Raw genomic sequence first — 19,992 nt, forward strand, 5'->3', positions numbered from 1 at the left:
AAATAAATAAAATCTTTAAAAAAAAAAATTAAAACATATTTATCAAATGATCGAAGACCAGATCAAATTATAAATTCAGGTTGACCACCTGAATGTTCTGCTTTGCAGAACTTTCACCCATCTCTGAACTGATAGGAATCCTAAACAATCGCAGACTGAATATCGATGGCCTCAACAGAAACTCAGCATTAGATAAATATTATTTAGAAAAAATAAAGTGACTTTTCTTACATCCCAGAGCTCATGAAGTAAAATTCATACATGTCACAAATCTAAGGAAATGTGCCAAATAGAACACGTGGGGAGGACTAAAGCTGTAAAACAACAATAACAAAATACCACCTTGGTCTAACTGGAAGAGGAACTCCATTCATGGTTCAGAAGATAAGCCCAAATAAGAAAATGTGGGACAATAATGGGAAATCAGAATAGGAGAGTGTTAAAACTTAAGAAAATGCTTTAGCTTCAATTTTGGGATAGAATAGTCAGGTGGAGCCCCATAGGGTTTTGTTTTCAAAAGTAACTAGGTATTTGCCAAAATTATTTTTCATCAACTCAGCAAGAAGGGACCAGATGAAAAATTTACACCTATCTGTATAAAGTAGGTTTTGTGATTTCTCAATATGGATTTTAGAAAAAGATTTGTCATCTCCCACCTCACATCCGTACACAACGTATTACCCCATACATACCTCTTGACTTGTGAAATAACTGATTTTTAGAATAATTAGTGAGTTTTTGAATATTAAAAAAGTATGAATTAAATAAATCAACACCAACAGCTGTTTAACAGTGATAAAATATACTTTTATTTACTTTGTTGAGTTAGAGGGTTGTAAAAAAATTATTGCTAAAGTAGATATCAGGCAAACAGAAAGGTGCTTTAGAAGTCCAGTTACCTTGGAGTTTATTTAAACTAAGAGGAAAAGGTCATAATGTTTTCATGCAATACATACTTGGTTCTTTAAATAACCATTGTGACAAATAACAGAAAGAATTATGGAATGCTGCACTTGTGATCCATACAAAACACCAACATTTTGGATTGTACATAATTTAAAGAAACGTCTCAAACACTTTTTGAAATACTGTAGTAGCCAATACACAGAGGCATGCCGTAGGTGGGCACAGGAATGCAGTTTATAAAAGAAAGAGAAACATCACACTGGAACTACTCAATTTCTTCAAAATCACTGAGCAAGAAAAGTAACATTGAACTTCCATACCGATTTTACACAACTTTTATACAGTACCTTGACTTAAATCCAAGAGCAAAAGTTAAGACTCTCCTCCTCTATTTTTTGGTAAACAACTGCATGGTAAACTTAGATGACTTTTCCCCCTGGATTTTACCTGGGAGTGGCCTTTTTAATTTTTTATTTAAAAGAGGGCAGGTTTGGCACTTTTATACTGATGTCACCAATGTTAATATTTCTTGGGATCTCAGGAAGATTCATATTCTTTACAGCTGATACAGCACGGGCTGGAGCTCCCGCTAAGCCAGCCTGTATACAGAAGCAAATAAAAGAAAAAGAAAATGTACAACTCAGGTGTAGCTCATCAAAAAACACTAAAAATGGAGGACAATGATAAAAGATTCATATAACAAGCTTAGAGACCAGATGGTAGTTTGAATTGGTATGGGATGGTTACTTTGAAACTCTAATCTATAAAGAGAAAACAGTTGACACATTAAAAAATACAGTGAATACATGCAATGATAAGAACGTAAAAATTTCGATACAAATTAGCCTGCACTACTTAGACATCACATCCACTATTCAAATGACAAAAACCAGGTCTTCCCCTGCACCGTGCCTTATGCTTCATGATATAAGCATGAAGCATATTTTACATCAGTTTCCTTTTAAACATCTCTTGCAATAATCATGATAGATTTGGGGTTTGTTTTGTTTTGCTTTTAAAACAGCATTTATCATCAAAATGTGGTATAAAATAAAAACTTAAAGTAACAGATCATACTTGTCTAGTTTCTTTACTTAGGGCTAAACCCTTGAAGCATTTCAAAAGAACAAATTTTTTTAAAAAATTATTTTAATTGCGGAGGCTCTTCTCAATTTTTCTATGGAAGTTCTAGAAAACTGAAGAAAAAAAAAAATCAGGCTTTTAAAGTAAAGCCTCAGTCTAAAGAGAACAGTTCTGCCTAAAAATGAAACTGCAACAGGAGGACTTTTCCAACCTTTGATGAGTTAGAAAAAAATATAATGATTAAAAATACTTTGTCACATAAAGTAGATCCAACAACATAGGTTCAGTTTACAATATACAAATTTGGAGAAAGAACAGCATAAATGCAAAAGGTATTATTTATGTAAATAAATGAATTTTAAAACATCTAGTAGCATTAGTGTACAGTATTTCACTTTTACCTTAGGGAAATTTATAATTTGTGAAATAATTTTGAAAGAAAATATGCTTAGAAGAAAAATGCATATATATCATCTTTTTCAAATAGCTTCAACAGTCTTGATACTTTTATGGTTTAAGTTAGATTTAGATTTCATCAATTTTTATTCAGGTGACACAATCAAGGCAACATACATCTGAATTCAGTGGCATACATCATCTTGACAAAAGCAGACAATTAGGTAACAAAAACAAATCTTCCATATATGAGACAACGTCTGTGTAATTAGAATTACTAGTTTTAATGTCCCTTTTGAAATTTTAGGGTTTTTTCTCTTATGTAATCCTACCTCTTTTGTTAATCAAAATAATAATAATAATAAAGCTGTTACCTGAGAAAAATCTTGACTGATACAAAATAGGCCAGTGTAAACTATTTGCTGAATAAAGGATACAAACATTGTTAAGCAATGAAATAAAAGCCACGGATTATCAACTCAGAATCGGAAATAATAGAAAAAATCAGTAAAATAGTATTAATAATAGCTATGGTCCACACAGGCAATGATATAAATGAAACACTCCATATCCAATTAAAGAATGAGTAGGGCTGGAGCATTCAATTTTTATGATTTAATGGAAGTAAGTTGTTTTTGACTGACCCCTACATTTATACCTACCTGAAGCAACGCAGTTGTTTTTATACCCCCCAAAGATGTTGGAGATACGAATAAATATTGTTTAGAGTAACATGACTCATAATGAAAAGGGTCTTTAATCTGATTATTTCAAGTTCAATGTAGTCCAGCTACCAAAATTTGGAATGGTTTAGGATCAAAGAAGGATCCAGTTCAAAGAAGTTTACTATCTTGTCAAGGCTCTCTTCCTTTTACCCAAAAGTATGTTGTTGGCCAAAGAATAAATTATTTTACAAACTTATAGATATCCTGGAGCTAGTATCAGTTTTCCAGGTAAAAGGATTTTGTAATTTTTCTAATTAAAAAACCAATTTGCCACTATTTTTATTTGGGTGTGTCTCTATAGGGCACAAATGATGAGTAGACTATTTAAAAAAAACTACTAATAAGACAAATATTTTAACAGGCATGAATGATCAGAGGATTTTTATTATTGAGATAGAGACAGAGAGAGAGAAGGTAGATAGGTGTGTATGTTTTACTGGATGCTATGATTTTACTTTTATAAACAGTAAAAATAATTTTTTAAGTATTAAATGTAATTGACAAGCTTTCTTTTCCATAAGACCCTGTACCATGAACAGCTAACTTAACTTGAGCAAAGAAAATGAAAACAAAAATGCATCCTGTAAAATTTCTTTAAATTAAGCCGTTTCTTTGTGACCAAAGATGGTGTCGACTGTTGGCTGCTAATGAGAATACATAAAGTCAATATAGCAATTGATTTAAATAGCATATATGTGCCAAGTTCTTATAATGTAAAACAAAAAGAAGTTTCTAAGTACAACAAACTACAATTCCTCTAAACATAAGCAGCAAGCCATACACATGCAAAGGATGGCAACTATTCAGAACACGCAAATGAATTAAGAGAATCAAATTATTTCTCAAGCATGTTCAATACTTTTGTATAATATGTCATGAATTTAAATGGTAGGGAATAAAAAAATTGTAATGTGCAACTTCAATTTTTAATTAAACTAACATTTTAAGAAATCAGATTTTGCAGACTATAAAATATAAAAAATATAAAAAGAACTGTTGATCAGTAAGTAGATGCTAAACTGAGCTATCTATATATAAAAACTTATGGGTTAAAAATAAAAGATGTCTCAAGTAGTCAACACCAGAACTGCTATAAAACAAATTTCATTTTTAGACTTCCATGAAAATGAAGTCTGAAACATTTTTATGAAAGAATAAAATGTAAAAGAGGTAATTTGCCATTAGGAGGTCAGTGTGCCAAGAGAGAAGTATAAAGTAATTTTTGTCTTAGTTATGATTTTTTTCAGTAAGATATATTCAAAGCAACAAGATAACTTTTACTAATTCATTTTTTTGAACACTAAAATTTCCAGAAATTAAGCTTACCTGACTTGTTAGTCGTATGTACAATTTAAAATGTAAAATTAAGATATTTCTGACAGTACAACAAAGCTCTTAAAGATTTAAGATTACACAGTTGACACAAAGCAGAAATAAAAAGAATGAAACCCTACTGGAGAAATAACTTGTTTCCATCTATGTTATTATACTCAAGCACCACCAAACTGCAGCAACTCCACTAACAAAAATAAATATATGAATCCAAAGCAGTTAAGAGTATGAATTGGATGAAAGAATGAAGTACAGTATATAAAAGAATGGCCATGTTTTCTCTCCCATGAAATTAAATAAATTAACAGAATTAAGAGAAAGAAAACAAAATGAAGTCTGCAAGTATACCAAAATGAGGCCAAACAGATAGAAGACTTATACAGACATACTCTCGGAAATTTCAAGCACTTGAATCACAAAGATAGTAATGGATGGATATGATTTGTTTTTGATTTTGTTTTTAAATTGCCAGACCCAAAAATAAACAAAATATGTGCAAGCAAAAGTGAAAAGGCAGCACTACTAAAATATATTACGAAGAATCGGAAGGCTCCCTTTTCCTCATACAATAAGCAATTAACTTTCTTAAAGGAAAAAGGAAAGAATCTAGATATTTATTTCATCTAAGACATAAAATACCATCCTACCATCTTAAAATATTTTTTCAAGCTTGAAATACAGAGTAAGATGGTAGTGGGAATGGTCTGTACATACTAAAACCTCTACCCACCCCTCCTGCTGGAAGTTGCTATGCACATTCATAATCTTGACCTAACAGCAAAGTGAAAGAACATCAACATTAATAAACACAGTATTAAATGGTTTCAGACTCAAAATCATTAACAAAATAATGGCAGTTTCTGAATGCATGTTTTGAGCAAAACAGTAAATTCAATTATTTTAACTACTGAATGCAAGGCAGAATAACTTTTAATCTCGGAATCTGTAATAGGCTTGCTCTTTAAGGGCAGTGCTTTAATACTCCAATTATAAACAAACGGGTTAGAAATGCTCATGACAACCCTCTAGGAAGAACTGTAACATTTTATATAAATTTTTATCAAAATTAGAATATTTAAAAATTTAAAAACCTTCCAAATTATACAATCCAGTTAATATAATCTTCAGTTATAGTTTTAATTTCCAGTACAGCACTTGCCTGTGCAAAATAAATATAGCAGACTAATAATGCCCAATTCATGGATTTAACGTAACTAATTCCAATCATTACACATGAATGCAGGGGTCCTCACCATAATTCTGGAGAAGAACAGAGTGAACTGAATGTCAAGGTAAAAAAGCTGAACCAATTCACAAGCTGACTGGCCAGCATCATTGTATTAGGGCCACTTTTCTTGTTCTCTAAGCTCTTTGAAAATAGATATTGATTTAAAAAAAAAAAAGAAAGAAAGCTAATTACTAGTTCTAGTGATGGAAGTTAAAGACCCAAGTGGTTCTTTGCTAAAAAATGACAATTTAACATAAACTAAAGACCAGAACACAGAAATTGGCAGTGATTTGGGTCAGTGGAATAAAGGAGACAATTATGTATTTTCTATTCTGGGGATAAAGTTACAGAGATCTAAGGACCAAAAGTGGTATTCCCAGCTTCACGACAGTGCCTACCATCTTGGGATAAGAAATTAAAAAGCCACCTGTATGTTGCCACTTCTCAAACACATCCAGAAAGTAATACTTAAGTGGCTAAAAAAGCAATGCCAAATTCTCAGTGGCACTTTTCTAATTAGTAAAGTGGATAATCTAACTTGTTGAATTTACAGATTTTTTTTCTCCTCTTTGGGACTCAATATTTTCATTTTGAAATTTTTAAATGGAGACCTATAAACTTTTTCATTTTTCATCTTTGTATGGCTTTCAACAACAACAAAAAAAGCTGTTCGTTAGCATTTAGATTGAAATTAAAAAAAAAAAATTTACACAGTTAACTTAGGGTGTGAAAAAAATGCATAGGAAATGCCAGAGAAAATTTAGTTTTATAAAGCTATGAGTCTATTAAAAACATTTTCAATATGAGGCAATACGCTTTGTAAAAATATCCAATAACAATATTAGTTACTGAGTCTTACTTATTACAGTGTTTAGATGTCAGAAGGTTGCTTCCCTGGAAATCCATTTTATTTTGGTCAAAATATTTAATTCCCATTTTTAGAACATTTAATTTTTAGAAGCTTTAATTCAATTTTGGAAGATTTGTTATCTTATACTTTTTCTTGGCCACTTTTAATACGGAACTGAAAACCATTATGTTAAGACTTTGGAACTGAAAACCATCATGTGGGGAAAAGTACTATTTAAAAGTCACTATTCTAAACCTTCATTGCTTTTCACTTTGTATGCAAAACTCTAAAGGTTCAGCTTTTGGTTTTCAAATTCACAGCTTCCAAACCCCAGCAGGCAATTTTATGTTAGAATCCTAATTTAGAAAGATTGGGGGGGGAGCCTCTCTGTGAGAGTTAAATTAATTCCACCATATTATTTTTGAAATACACTCTACATCTTTATATACAAAGTAAACTATCATTTCTACAAATGTAATATGTCAATTAAATGACAATGTTTTAAAAAAAAGAACAAAAAAACTTTCCTTTTACAATGCAGGCAGACAAAACAGAACAAATATGACATCAATGAAACACTAGTAAAATACAGTAAGTCCAATAAAAGATGAAGAAACTACAAGGAGAAACTAGAATGAAAAATAGGCTACAGGGACTACATGGGTTCATTAACACAAAGAATTTTTGAGTCTGGCCTAAATAATTAATTGCCTTTGACATCATTTTGCTTTCCCTTTGTTAAAGTACAGTTTTCTCAAAGTCAGCAATACCTTGTCTACCTGTCCTGTCTGGGAGATTGAAAGATAAAGGTCTGTAAGAGAGAAGAATGGAAAGAGCTAGAAAGATCAGGATGTTCGGAAAAAAAGAAGACTGACTTTAAAAAAGTAGTGACTATATTCAGACCCATTTATTCATAACATGAAATACATAAAACCTAACAAGTCTCCCCAACCCCACCCCTCTACCTCCACCCCCAGGGAGTCCTTTTATTCCTAGGAAGATTCCTGAGTGCCTCTTAAACTTCCCCCAAATCCCACCAACCCCCCAGCTTAAACCCTCCTTTTCCCAGACCCCAGTGTCATAGTAAACCATTTTTCTGTCAAATCAGGATAGATGAAAATACATTCAGAGCATATCTTAGTTTCTCCTCTCTTTAAAGATCTGGGAGATCTTTGCTTCTACCTGTCTAGGTTATTAGGAATTAAACTGGTCCACTTTCCACTGTCACCAGAAATATACTACCTTTAAACCAAAATAATAAAATCTTTAATTTCTGACAAAGTAAAGTCACCTAGGTATATCCATGTTGTATCTTTAAAGTTGTATCTTAATTATACTCAGGCTGATTTTTAAAAAATAAATGCTATTCTCAATACCATTTAAATTAATCTTAAAAGAATGATAACCAGGTCTTTTCATCAACCATGATATTCTAAATTTTAACTATTTTTTGACAAGTTTTTGCTTGCATAATAAATTTTAACTAAAGTTTAAGGAAGACTCAGATTAATTAAAGCTTATAGTGTGTTCTCAAATAATTTTGGATTATTCTGCAGTTATATATTTGGTATATATATATCTAGTTTAAGTAAAAGGGAAATGGGATCCATACTGAAAACTCTTAACATTCCAATATATCTGGAAAAAGGGTGGCAGTCTTCCAAACATATTACAAAAATTACTGAAGAATAGCACAAAGCCAACATTATTTTTGGCATAATTTTTTAAAATAGTGATCACGACTAAATGGCCTCACTTTGACTCAAAATTCTATTTTATAACTAAAATAGTAGCAGACATCACATATAGAGAAGCACCTGATTAAAATAAAACATAATGTTGTGGTCTATTCCCAGACTTAAAATATATTTCCTAGTAGAGGAGAAAAATTAATTTGTAGTAGGTAACAGCTAACTATACAAATTAAAAGATCAGTGAATGAAAAATATCAGTACCTTTTCCACCAGTATTAAAACCTTTTTAAACATAATTGTTTCTGTGAGGAGATTTTTTTAAGTTACCGTATTCTTAAAACTATTTCCATTGAAAATGTAAAATTTCGTATTTTACTGCTCTATTTTACAGATAAGGAAAAATTGTCTCATTTGCCAAGTGTTACTGGACAATCAGAAAGCAAATATCCATTATGCAATTATTATAGGTCCTTCATGACTTTTGTCAGTATGTTAATAGCAAACCAAGGACAAAAAAAAGAAAAAAATAAAAAAGAGGACACCACCAATGAAAAGAAGTTAAAAACCTGGAATATGAACATTCCAGACAAAAGGTCAATATATTTTTTACAGATGATTACACAGAAGTCACAAATTCCCACATATCCATTCATTTCTGACTGATTATTAAAGGATTGTGTCACTGTCTGTCTCTTGGCATTTAGAATCTATATCCATAGGTTTTTGTAAAGCAAGTTTGCACAAATTACATAAAACTTCGAGTTATCACTTATGACTTTAATAGCTGAGAGGTTATAGTAAATCTTTTATTATACTAAATAAGATGCAACAAACCAACTATACTAAATAATATTGTGAGTTCTTTTCCTTGTCCTAAAACAAAACTTTCTGTATTAATCTCATTTGTTTTCCCTTTTCAAAACCCAGTATTTTAAAAATTGGCTGTAGGACACACCAAATATTAGTAGTTATTTAAGAGTCATCATTATAAGTGTCTCCTTTAGGCAACTCACAGGGATGGTAAATTGAGTTATAGAGAAATGCAGGACTATTTCACTTTAGAAGAGAACACTGGAAAATGTTTTTCTACAAAGCTTCAACTGTTTCTAACCCTCAGGTTTTGCATTTAGCCATCTTCCTGTGTTTCATTCAATTCCAATGAAGATAGCATTATGTTAAACTGATTCTTTAAAATGCCAACAAGATAAAAATTCTTTAGAACTCACCTGCTATAAATTAACACTAGCATATTTTTAATACCTTGCTGCTTTTATAGTAATAATCACTGTAAATCAACCAAGCACCTGAGCTGGTATTAATCATTATAAATAAAATTTATTTTTCTAGTCTTATTTATGACTATAACTATGAAAGGTAACAAGTATAGTGCTGAATGACATGTCAAAACCATTCATCTTTCTAAACTTCTGCTACAGTAATAAGAACTACAGTGGCTCAATTACAATACTTGTTATTGATACTCAGCCTAATACTGAGGAAAGAGTCACGAAAATTCTAAAGTAGGGTTTTACACAATGCTCAGGTGCTGGTTGATCCTCACACACCTCATCTAACAGCACAAAGCTAAGCACGTGTAACTAACCAAATCTTCCTCCTATAAAATACAGAAAAAGCCATGAACACATGTATCATTGTATAAAATATGTGATACGTAGCCAGCTTGTCAGTGACCTCTGGAAGGATCCAGAATTAAAAGATTAAAGCAATGAATTTCTTTTTTCAGTGTTCACTCAGGCTTTCAAAGCACGAGGTAGAACACTACTTCCTCATGAGAATTCCATTTCCTCTCCTTTCCTTTTCCAGAAATAGTTCTGTGACACCAAAATTATATATCTTTAAAATATCAGGTCTAAGATTTCCTTGATGATTACTAAGGTTTTGTAGAGCAAATACTGATTTCATTATTCAAACACATAGTTTCTTTTTTAAGCTATTAAGAATCTGGAATTGTGTTTATTACCCAAGGCAGTTATAACCGTGGTTAAAAAAAGAGAACATGAAACTATCAGGTAGTTAGTAGTCACAGAACATTTAACATACTAAGATACATATATTCAATTTTTTAAAAAACTGAATAAGCCTATCAGCTGTATTTAAGGGTGATACTGAAGGACAAACAGTGAAAGCTACACATCATGCATAATTTATGATCATGCTTACTACCTCCATCAACTAGAGAGCTTTCCATTCTTACCTCAGATTTCTCCAGCTTATTTTGTGCATCAATTTGAGTAACAATCTCATTCATGTTGGTCTCCAGTACCATTCCCCCCATCACCATTTCTGCAAGAATATTGTGAACCTAAAGGGAAAAATAACATACTATAAAGAAAATTCAGTACAAAAATGTTTCATCATTCCAGCAGCTTTTGTTTCAAACACTGCTGTGACTACTTCATAAGTATGAAGTGTAAAATAAAAATAGTTTGGAGGGCTTACAATCCATGTTTGCTACTACTATGCAGCCTGAGACAGTTACAGAACCTCTTTAAGTCTTAGTTTAATGGGTTCTAAAACAGATATTAATAGTGTCTCCCTCCTAGACTGTTGAAAGGATTAAATGAGGTCATCCCTGGATGTGCTAAAAACAAAGTAAATGAGTAATAAACACCAACTATTGCTGTAACCAGTTTAACGTTAAAAAAGTATCTACAATGGCCTTTTATGCCAGATTCTTGGCCAATAATTATTAAGTTGTTCTATACTCAAGGCATTTAATGAAGCTATGTGACACTGTAACAAGCTCCTGATTGAAATAAAGCAAAATTTCTTATTATTGTGGGTATTTTAATAATGTTTTTGTCCCAAATACCTCCATATATGTAATACTTAGATTTTTTTATCATCAAATAAACAATCTTACAGTGACTAAAAATAGCATCTTCCACTGGGGAGAAGAAATATAATCCAGGTGTTTTTTCACAGGTAGTTACTGAATCAAAAATCACCAACTCAAAGGTGAACTAGGGTATCACAGAATAGCATACTTTGTTTTAATTTTTAAAAAACAACGTGGTGGTATAAAGAATGGAGACTCTGAAATTAGGTATGAATACTGACTCTACCACGCGTTAGTTGTATGCCCTTCAGCACCCATACAACTGTTACCTTATCTGTGAAATAGAGATAAAATTAGTATAGACACCTCATCCAGTCATTATAAGGATTAAAAAAATTGATGCAGGGACGCCTGGGTGGCTCAGTCGGTTAAGCAGCTGCCTTCGGCTCAGGTCATGATCCCAGCGTCCTGGGATCAAGTCCCATATCGGGCTCCTTGCTCGGCAGGGAGCCTGCTTCTCCCTCTGCCTCTGCCTGCCTCTCTGTCTGCCTGTGCTCGCTCACTCTCTCCCTCTATCTCTGACAAATAAATAAAATCTTAAAAAGAAAAATTGATACAAAGTATGTAGCATTGAGCCTAAAAGAAACTATGAAGTAATTTTATTTTAAGATTTATTTGTTTTAGAGAGAGAGGGTGCGCACGAACATGGGGTTAGGAGCAGATGAGAGAAAGAATTCCAAGGAGACTCCTTCCTGAGGGCAGAGCCAGACACAGGGCTCCATCCCAGGACCCTGAGATCATGACCTGAGTCAAAATCAAGAGTGGGCTGCTTAACCTACTGAGCCACCCAGGCGCCCCCAGTAATTTTATTTTAAGCAAAAACTGTTTTTGGCTAAATAGGTAATTACCAAATTCGATTTCCATTCCTTTATAAGACTGCATGCAAATGTATACATGATTTTTAAATCCTAACATCATTTACTAATTTTCATTTTGGAAAGATGGGACACCTCACATACAACTCTTGAAGAAAGAATTATAGAAATTACTCTTCCTAGCAAACAAAACCAGAAACCACAATTGTTTTAAAAACTAGTGCTAGTCCACAATAGCCAAACTATGGAAAGAACCTAGATGTCCATCAACAAATGAATGGATAAAGAATACTATGCAGCCATCAAAAGAAATGAAATCTTGCCATTTGCGACGACGTGGTTGGAACTAGAGGATATTATGCTTAGTGAAATAAGTCAATCGGAGAAAGACAACTTTCATATGATCTCCCTGATATGAGGAAGTGGAGAGGCAATGTGGGGGGCTTGGGGAGTAGGAAAGAAAAAATGAAAGAAGATGGGATCGGGAGGGAGACAAACCATAAAAGACTCAATCTAAAAAAACAGACTGAGGGTTGCTGGGGGGAGGGGGGATGAGAGAGGATGGTGGGATATGGGCATTGGGGAGGGTATGTGCTATGATGAGTGCTGTGAAATGTGTAAACATGGCGATTCACAGACCTGTACCCCTGGGGATAAAAACACATTATATGTTTATTAAAAAATTTAAAAATTAAATTTAAAAAATCTTAAAATAAAAACTAGTGCTAAAAAAAAAAAAAACTAGTGCTGAATATCATCACTCCTAACTGATATCCCTTTTGTGACTAAATACCACTTTTATTTAATTCTCACATTAACCTTTGTAACAGTTAAGAAAATAAACCAGCTTACTCAAGACACAAACAAATATGTAGCAAACGAACAATTAAAACCTAAGTCTGAGTGACCCAAGTCTCATTCTTTGCTTTCTTCTGTTAAACTAATACATCAAATCGATACAGTAAATTAATTTTTAGTCATAATCTATGAAGATTCAATTAAAGGTCAAGAAAGTGATTGGATGATAAAATATAAATACCCTACAACAGCTAACAGGTTTCAATCATATGGAGGAAAAGTGTTCAGAGAGAAAGCCCACAGCCAGCGACATTAAGACTTCTGTTTTATCAGAACTTTCCCTCTTTTTCTTTTTTTAAGATTTTATTTATTTATCTGACAGAGATCACAAGTAGGCAGAGAAACAGGCAGAGAGAGAGGGGGAAGCAGGCTCCCCACTGAGCAGAGAGCCTGTTGTGGGGCTTGATCCAGGATGCTGGGATCATGACCTGAGCCAAAGGCAGAGGCTTAACCCATTGAGCCACCCAGGCGCCCCTACCCTCTTCTTTTTAAAACAAATTCTCACGAGAAAGCACAATTTGTAATGCTGATAAAAGTACAGCAACTGCAGTGAATCTTGGAGCACTGCATTAAAAACTAATGATGTATTTTAGGGTGACTAACATAACACAATAAAAATTAAAACAAACAAACAAAAAGTACAGCAACTCCACCAACCCCACCTTGTTCAGGCTTATACATTTACTACTGCCTTTCCAGAAATCTCAGAAACACATGTTTAGTGTTTTAGTGGAAGCCACAGATTTCAGTATTATAGAAATGTTTACAAAGGTTAAAGGTATTAAAATATGAGTAGCCTGCAAATGTGGGTCATACTCAAGAAATACTAAGAACATATGTCAACTTAATAAGGACTAAGATGTAATTTTTTCCTCAAAGTAAAAATAACTCCTATGAAAGCAAATTCAGAAATCTCAAGAAAATAAAAAATACAAATCTCATTTGTATTTAGCCTGTGAGCTAAATCCTTAAGCATAACCTCATTTATTAGAAATATAATATATATTTATTAAAAATAAAATATATAATAAATGCCAAAAGGATATATTCTAGGTGATGAGGTAGAAATTCCAGAGATTAACAATATAGGAATGAGAATTATCAATTGGGAGATGAATCCAACATTATTAAGGTCATGGTATTCAAATAAGGTATGGAGGGATCATTTAGAAGCTATCTAGTGAAAGAAAACTTCATATTCTAATAACTGGGAGGAATTTTTAGCAGACTTAGTAAGAGAAAGAAGATGATAAAAGCTTTGCTTTTAGCTTAGCCCTAACACATAGGCTGACATATTCTAGCATTTTGTTTTATAAATTTTACCTAAAACAGATTTTTTTTTTCTTTTTTAAAGAGAGAGAGTGCAGGGGCACCTGGGTGGCTCAGTGGGTTAAGGCCTCTACCTTCACCTCAGGTCATGATCCCAGCGTCCTGGGACCAAGCCCCGAGTCGGGCTCTCTGCTCAGCGGGGAGCATGCTTCCCTTCCTCTCTCTCTGCCTGCCTCTCTGCCTACTTGTGATCCCTGTCTGTCAGATAAATAAATAAAATCTTTTAAAAAAAGAGAGAGAGAGAGAAAGAGTGCACAAGAGAGGGATGGGCAAAGGGAAAGGGAGAGAGAGAATCTCAAGCAGGCTCCACACCCAGCAAGGAGCCCGACATGGGGCTGGATCTCACAACTCTGAGATCAGGACCTGAGCTGAAATCAGAAATCGGACGCTTAACCAACTGAGCCACTCAAGCATCTCTTACTTAAAGCAGATTTTAATGGAAATAAAAGGGTAACATTATGCTTAGAATATAATTCATCTACTAAATTGCTTTGATGTTCACCTAAGATAAAGGTTGAATGGGCTTTTTCTTGAATTTTCATAGGTATTTAATTTTTTTAAAAAAACTAGCAAATAGCACATTATTAATGTATTTTTGCTTTTTTGTTTGTTTTTAACTATATATGTCCGATCTACGCAACTCCATACTTCTTCTAGGTCTCTCTATTCAAAGATAATCACAGTTCATTCTATCTTGAACAGGTTTCCCCCACTTTCCCAAAGTTCCCCGTACACCCTTCACTTTTTAAAAAGGCCTACATTCATACCTGCTTTTGCTAACTGAAAGAAATCCAAAGAGAATTTTCCCTTCTGTGAAAGGGTAATTGCTTCTTTGCTTTAAACCACTTTGGCTTACAAAATGTTTCAAAGGAACACTCTACGTTTTAGACAACAAGGGAAACCTGCATATCGTTCACAAAAACTTCTTAGGCATATACTTGTTATGTGTGTGTAAAGATATGTCTAATTTATACAAATGAGATCATGTAACATACACATAAAGTCACAGTTCTGCAAGAGAATAAAGAATGGACTGAAAGAGGTAGTAGAAAATAAGGGTGTGAATTAAGAAAATAATAAAGGATACTGGTGCCTGGTCTATGTACAAGAATGATCAATGAAACTTTGTTGGTAAGAGTAAAGAAACAAAACCACAGAACTGTAAAATGGTGAATCCACACTATTTGTTTTATGTTTCTACTCAAATTCCAGTTAGTATATGGTATAATATTAGTTTCAGGTATACAGTATGGTGATTCAACATTTACTTAAAACAGCTGGTGCTCATCACAAGTGTACTCCTCAATCCCTATCACCTGTTTCACCTCTCCCTCCCACCCACCCCTGCTTTGGGGACCATCAGCTTGTTCTTCATAGTCAAGACTCTAGAGCACCTTGCTCAGCATTCAGCGGGGAGTCTGCTTCTCTCCCTCTCTCTCGCTCCCTCTGCCCCCACCCCAAATAAATAAATCTTTAAAAAAAGAAAAAGTGTGTTTCTTAGTATGTACACTATTAATTACCACATACTTAAAAACGAGACATCTAGGGGCACCTGGGTGGCTTGGTGGGTTAAAGCCTCTGCCTTTGGCTCGGATCATGATCCCAGGGTCCTGGGATCGAGCCCTGCATCGGGCTCTCTGCTCCTCGGGGAGCCTGCCTCCCCCACCACACCCGTCTACCTGTGATCTCTGTCTGTCAAATAAATAAATAAAATCTTTTTTAAAAAATGAGACATCTAGAGATTCCTCAGTCATATAGATTATTAGATGAAAAGTGAATGGGACAGAATAATATCTATAATATGGTCCCACTGAGGTTTACAAAAAAAAAAAAAAAAACAAAAAAACATATACGTACACACTCAGATATACCCAGAAAGTTCCTGGAAAGACAAATACTTTTTAGTCATTTACCTACTGAAGGACATCTTGTTTGTCTCCAAGTATGTCCAATTATGGAAAAGGCTGCTATAAACATCTGTGTGCAGGTTTTTTTTGGTAGACTTATTTTCAACTCCTTTGGATAAACACCAAAGAGCATGATTGCTGGCTTATATCATAAGAACATGTTTAGTTTTGTCAGAAACCACCATAATGTCTTCCAAAGTGGCTGCGCCATTTTGCATTCCCACCAGCAACGAATCAGAGTTCCTTGCCAGCACTAGGTGTTGTCAAGTGTTCCAGATTTTGGCTATTCTAACTGGAGGACTGAGGGAGAACAAAGATGGGTCTTTCACTTTATCATTTTTGTTTATGTTTTGAAAACTTTTAGCATGTGTATATATTAAAAAAAAAAAAAAAAAAAAAACCCTTGGTAAAAATAAAAGAGTGACCATGCAGTAATTCAGAGGAATAGTTTAAAGGCTATAGTCATGCATATACTGAAGCTGTTTAAGAGGCAGCACAAAGGTGTTTAATATTTGTTAGTGATAAGACAAGCATGCCATTTTTTCCATGCATTTTTTTTCCTAAAGATTTTATTTATTTGAGAGAGAGAGAGAGAGACCACATGTGCACAAGCAGGAGGGGCAGAAAGAGAGGGAGAAGGAGACTCCCTGCTGAGCAGGGAGCCCAACATGGGACTCCATGCCAGGACCCTGAGATCATGACCTGAGCTGAAGGGAGCTGAAGGCCGACGCTTAACTGACTGAGTCACCCAGGCTCCCTCCATACATTTATTTTTTTTGTTATTATTTTATTTAAATTTTTTTATTTAAAATATTTTAAAATTTTTTTAAATTAAAGTTTTTATTTAAATTCTAGTTAGTTAACATAAAGCGTAATACTTGTTTTGGGAGCAGAATTTTGTAATTCAACACTTAAATATAACACCCAATGCTTATCACAAGTGTCCCCCTTAATGCCAATCAGCCACCTAACCCATCCCCCACCCACCTCCCCTTCCAGCCACTGTCTGTTCTCTACAGTCAAGGTTTGCCTCCCTTTTTCCTTCCCCTATGTCCACCGGTTTGTTTCTTAAATTCCATATGTTAAGTGAAATCATATGGTATGTTTCTTTCTCTGACTTACTTCGATGAACATAATACTTCCTAGCTGTATCCACACTGTTGCAAGTGGCAAGCTTTCATTCTCTTTGATGGCTGAGCAGTATTCCGTTATATCTACACCACATCTTCTTTATCCATTCATCAGTCGATGGACACGGACTCTTTACATAATTTGGCTATTGCTGATAATGAACAGTGGGGTGCATGTGCCCCTCTGAATCAGTATTTTTGTATCCTTTGGGTAAATACCTAGTGGTGCAATTGCTGTATCGTAAGGTAGTCCTTTTTTAATGTTTTGAGGAATATCCATACTGTATTCCAAAGTGCTGCACTTTCATGCATTTAAATAGTAAAAATTCTGGGATGCCTGGGTGGCTCAGTGGGTTAGGCAGCTGCCTTCGGCTCAGGTCATGATCCTAACATCCTGGGATTGAGTCCCACATCAGGCTCCTTGCTCAAGAGGAGCCTGCTTCTCCCTCTGCCTCTGCCTGCCACTCTGCCTGCCTGTGTTCTCTCTCTCTCTCTGACAAATAAATAAATAAAATCTTTAAGAAATAAAAATAAATAGTAAAAATTCTATCTCAAAGATGTGTCAGTGCAGAACTTGGAGACTTTTGCTTAATGCTACTCTAACTTATTTAAGATTAAATGGCCTATTATTATTATTTTTTAAAGATTTTATTTTTATTTAACAGACAGAAATCAGAAGCAGGCAGAGAGAGAGGAGGAAGCAGGCTCCCCGCTGAGCAGAGAGCCCGATGCGGAGCTCAATCCCAAGACCGTGGGATCATGACCTGAGCCGGAGGCAGAGGCTTTAACCCACTGAGCCACCCAGGCACCTGGTCTCTATATTATTATTATTTATATATATTATTTATTTATAAAATATATTGTACATTGTGGGTATCTAATAAATATTATATACAATTTTTTCTTCAAAATTATTTATCTCAATTATCTCAAAATTCAAAAGTTAAAGAACAAACCATATGGGTTTTTTTAAAGCAATTTTTAGTATTCCATTTGTAAAACATGTTTATTAAATTTTTTTAAAAGCTTTTATTTAAATTCCCATTAGTTAACATACAGTGTAGTATTAGTTTCAGGTGTGCAATATAGTGATTCAAACCTTCCAGACATTACCCAGTGCTCATCACACATGTTTGTTAAATACTTACTTAAAGGGCTTACTGGACAGCAGCAGCCTTGTTTGAGTAAAGCGTACGTAACCATTGGAAAGTAAAATGAAGACTAAATCAAACACATTTCACTTTTTAACAATAACAAGCCCTCTACTAGACTGAAGCAAATATAAAAAGGGACAAAGAAAGGAAAAAAGGTCAAATTATACAGATTCCTTTCTACAGTCACTTGTTTGCAGAGCATAAAAGTTAACTTTGCTATAACTTATGTTAGAAATGAAATCCTCTGCACCAAGTATTCTTACTTTCACTATCTTAATATCTGACTATGGGGTGGTCAAGCAATATGTGGCATATCATTCTGTTTAATTCTCCACCTAAGAATAAAGCTGATATGCATGTATTGATATGGTTCACCTAAAGACAGATGAAGTTAACAAAGCCAGGCATAGCACACTGTACAAAATAAAAACAAATAAAAAACTGGGGCACCCCGTGGTTCAGTCATTAAGCATCTGCCTTCTGCTCAGGTCAGGATTCCTGGGTTCGAGCCCCGCATTGGGAGCCTGCTTCTCCCTGTCCCACTCCACCTGCTTGTGTTCCCTCTCTCATTCTCTCAAATAAATTTTAAAAAATCTTTAAAAACAAACAAAACTCTATCAATCACTAAGCCAAGAGAACTATGTATATCTTTGAAAATATATAGGAAAATAGTCTAGAAGCCTACCTAGCCAAATTATTAAAAGAAATTACTTCAGGGAAACAGTATAGGATGGGGCTGAGTGTATATAAGGAGGGGGACAAGGTAAGAAGAACTTCAATGTTTAATCATATAGTCTTTAGTATTGTTTGACTTCTTTGTTTCTACAGAAAGATAAATATTATTATTGTAATTTAAAAATAATAAAATATTTTACTATGGATAACAGTACAATGTTCTTTAATGGTTGTATGTCTGTCAGAGACATAAACAGACAGTCAGATATCACATATCCTCCTAAAATAACTACAAACTACTTGAGAATTGGGATAAGGGCATATTCTTCATATAACCCTGCAGAGTGTTAAGCACTAAGTATTTTGTAAAATGTGTTTTGGAAGGAACACCTCCTTTACCTCTCTTTGCAGAAAGATACCATAAGACATGATTTTTTAAAAAGATTTATTTATCTATCTTAGGGATAGAGTGAGTGTGTGTGTGTGTGAGTTCATGCAGGAACGGGAGAGGGGGAGGAAGAGAAATCCCAAGCAGACTCCGTGCTGACTGCAGGGCCCCAGGCAGGGCTTGATCCCACAACCCTGAGATCACTATCCCAGGAGAAACCAAGAGTGAGACGCTCAATTGACTGTACCACCCAAGCGCCCAAGATACCATTTTTAAATTATTATTAGCCATTTATGATGAAGTGATCAATTATTTTATTTTTTTCAACACAGGTTCTTGCTGGCTGTTTTTCTGTGTGCATGTTTTTTAGATTTATTTGAGAGAGAAAGCAAGTGAGCGAGAGTGAGGGGAGAGATAGAGGGAGATGGAGAGAATCTCAAGCAGATTCCCTGCTGAGCATGGCTCCCCATGTGGGGCTCCATCTCATGACCCTGAGATCATGAGCTCAGCTGAAATCAAGAGTTGGACACTTCAAGTGACTGAGCCATCCAGTTCCCCCAATGATCAACTATTTTAAATTATGTTAGAGAAGTTCAATTTATATACTTCTGTTGGTCGTGCTGTTGTTACTAATTTGATAATAAAATTTTAATATATATATA

General features: G+C 34.2%; 1 protein-coding gene across 7 annotated transcripts in view; it reads right to left on the minus strand.

The window, feature by feature from the left end:
* Positions 1 to 882: 882 nt before the first annotated feature.
* The window catches only part of AP3S1 (adaptor related protein complex 3 subunit sigma 1), an 81,455-nt gene continuing 62,345 nt past the window's right edge, over positions 883 to 19,992 (minus strand). For 2 of the 7 annotated variants that reach the window (XM_059416089.1, XM_059416088.1), the window contains 2 exons: positions 10,430 to 10,537; positions 883 to 1,505 (listed from right to left, as the gene is read on the minus strand). In XM_059416089.1, the coding sequence (XP_059272072.1) occupies positions 1,377 to 1,505; positions 10,430 to 10,537 (237 nt within the window). In that variant the 3' untranslated portion in view covers positions 883 to 1,376. Of the gene's footprint in view, positions 1,506 to 2,759; positions 2,808 to 5,194; positions 5,214 to 7,290; positions 7,332 to 10,429; positions 10,538 to 19,992 lie in introns of those variants that run through there. The other 5 variants (XM_059416095.1, XM_059416094.1, XM_059416090.1 and 2 more) reach the window with 5 other exon arrangements.

Source organism: Mustela nigripes, chromosome 12 (genome assembly GCF_022355385.1).
Source record: "Mustela nigripes isolate SB6536 chromosome 12, MUSNIG.SB6536, whole genome shotgun sequence".
NCBI lineage: Eukaryota > Metazoa > Chordata > Mammalia > Carnivora > Mustelidae > Mustela > Mustela nigripes.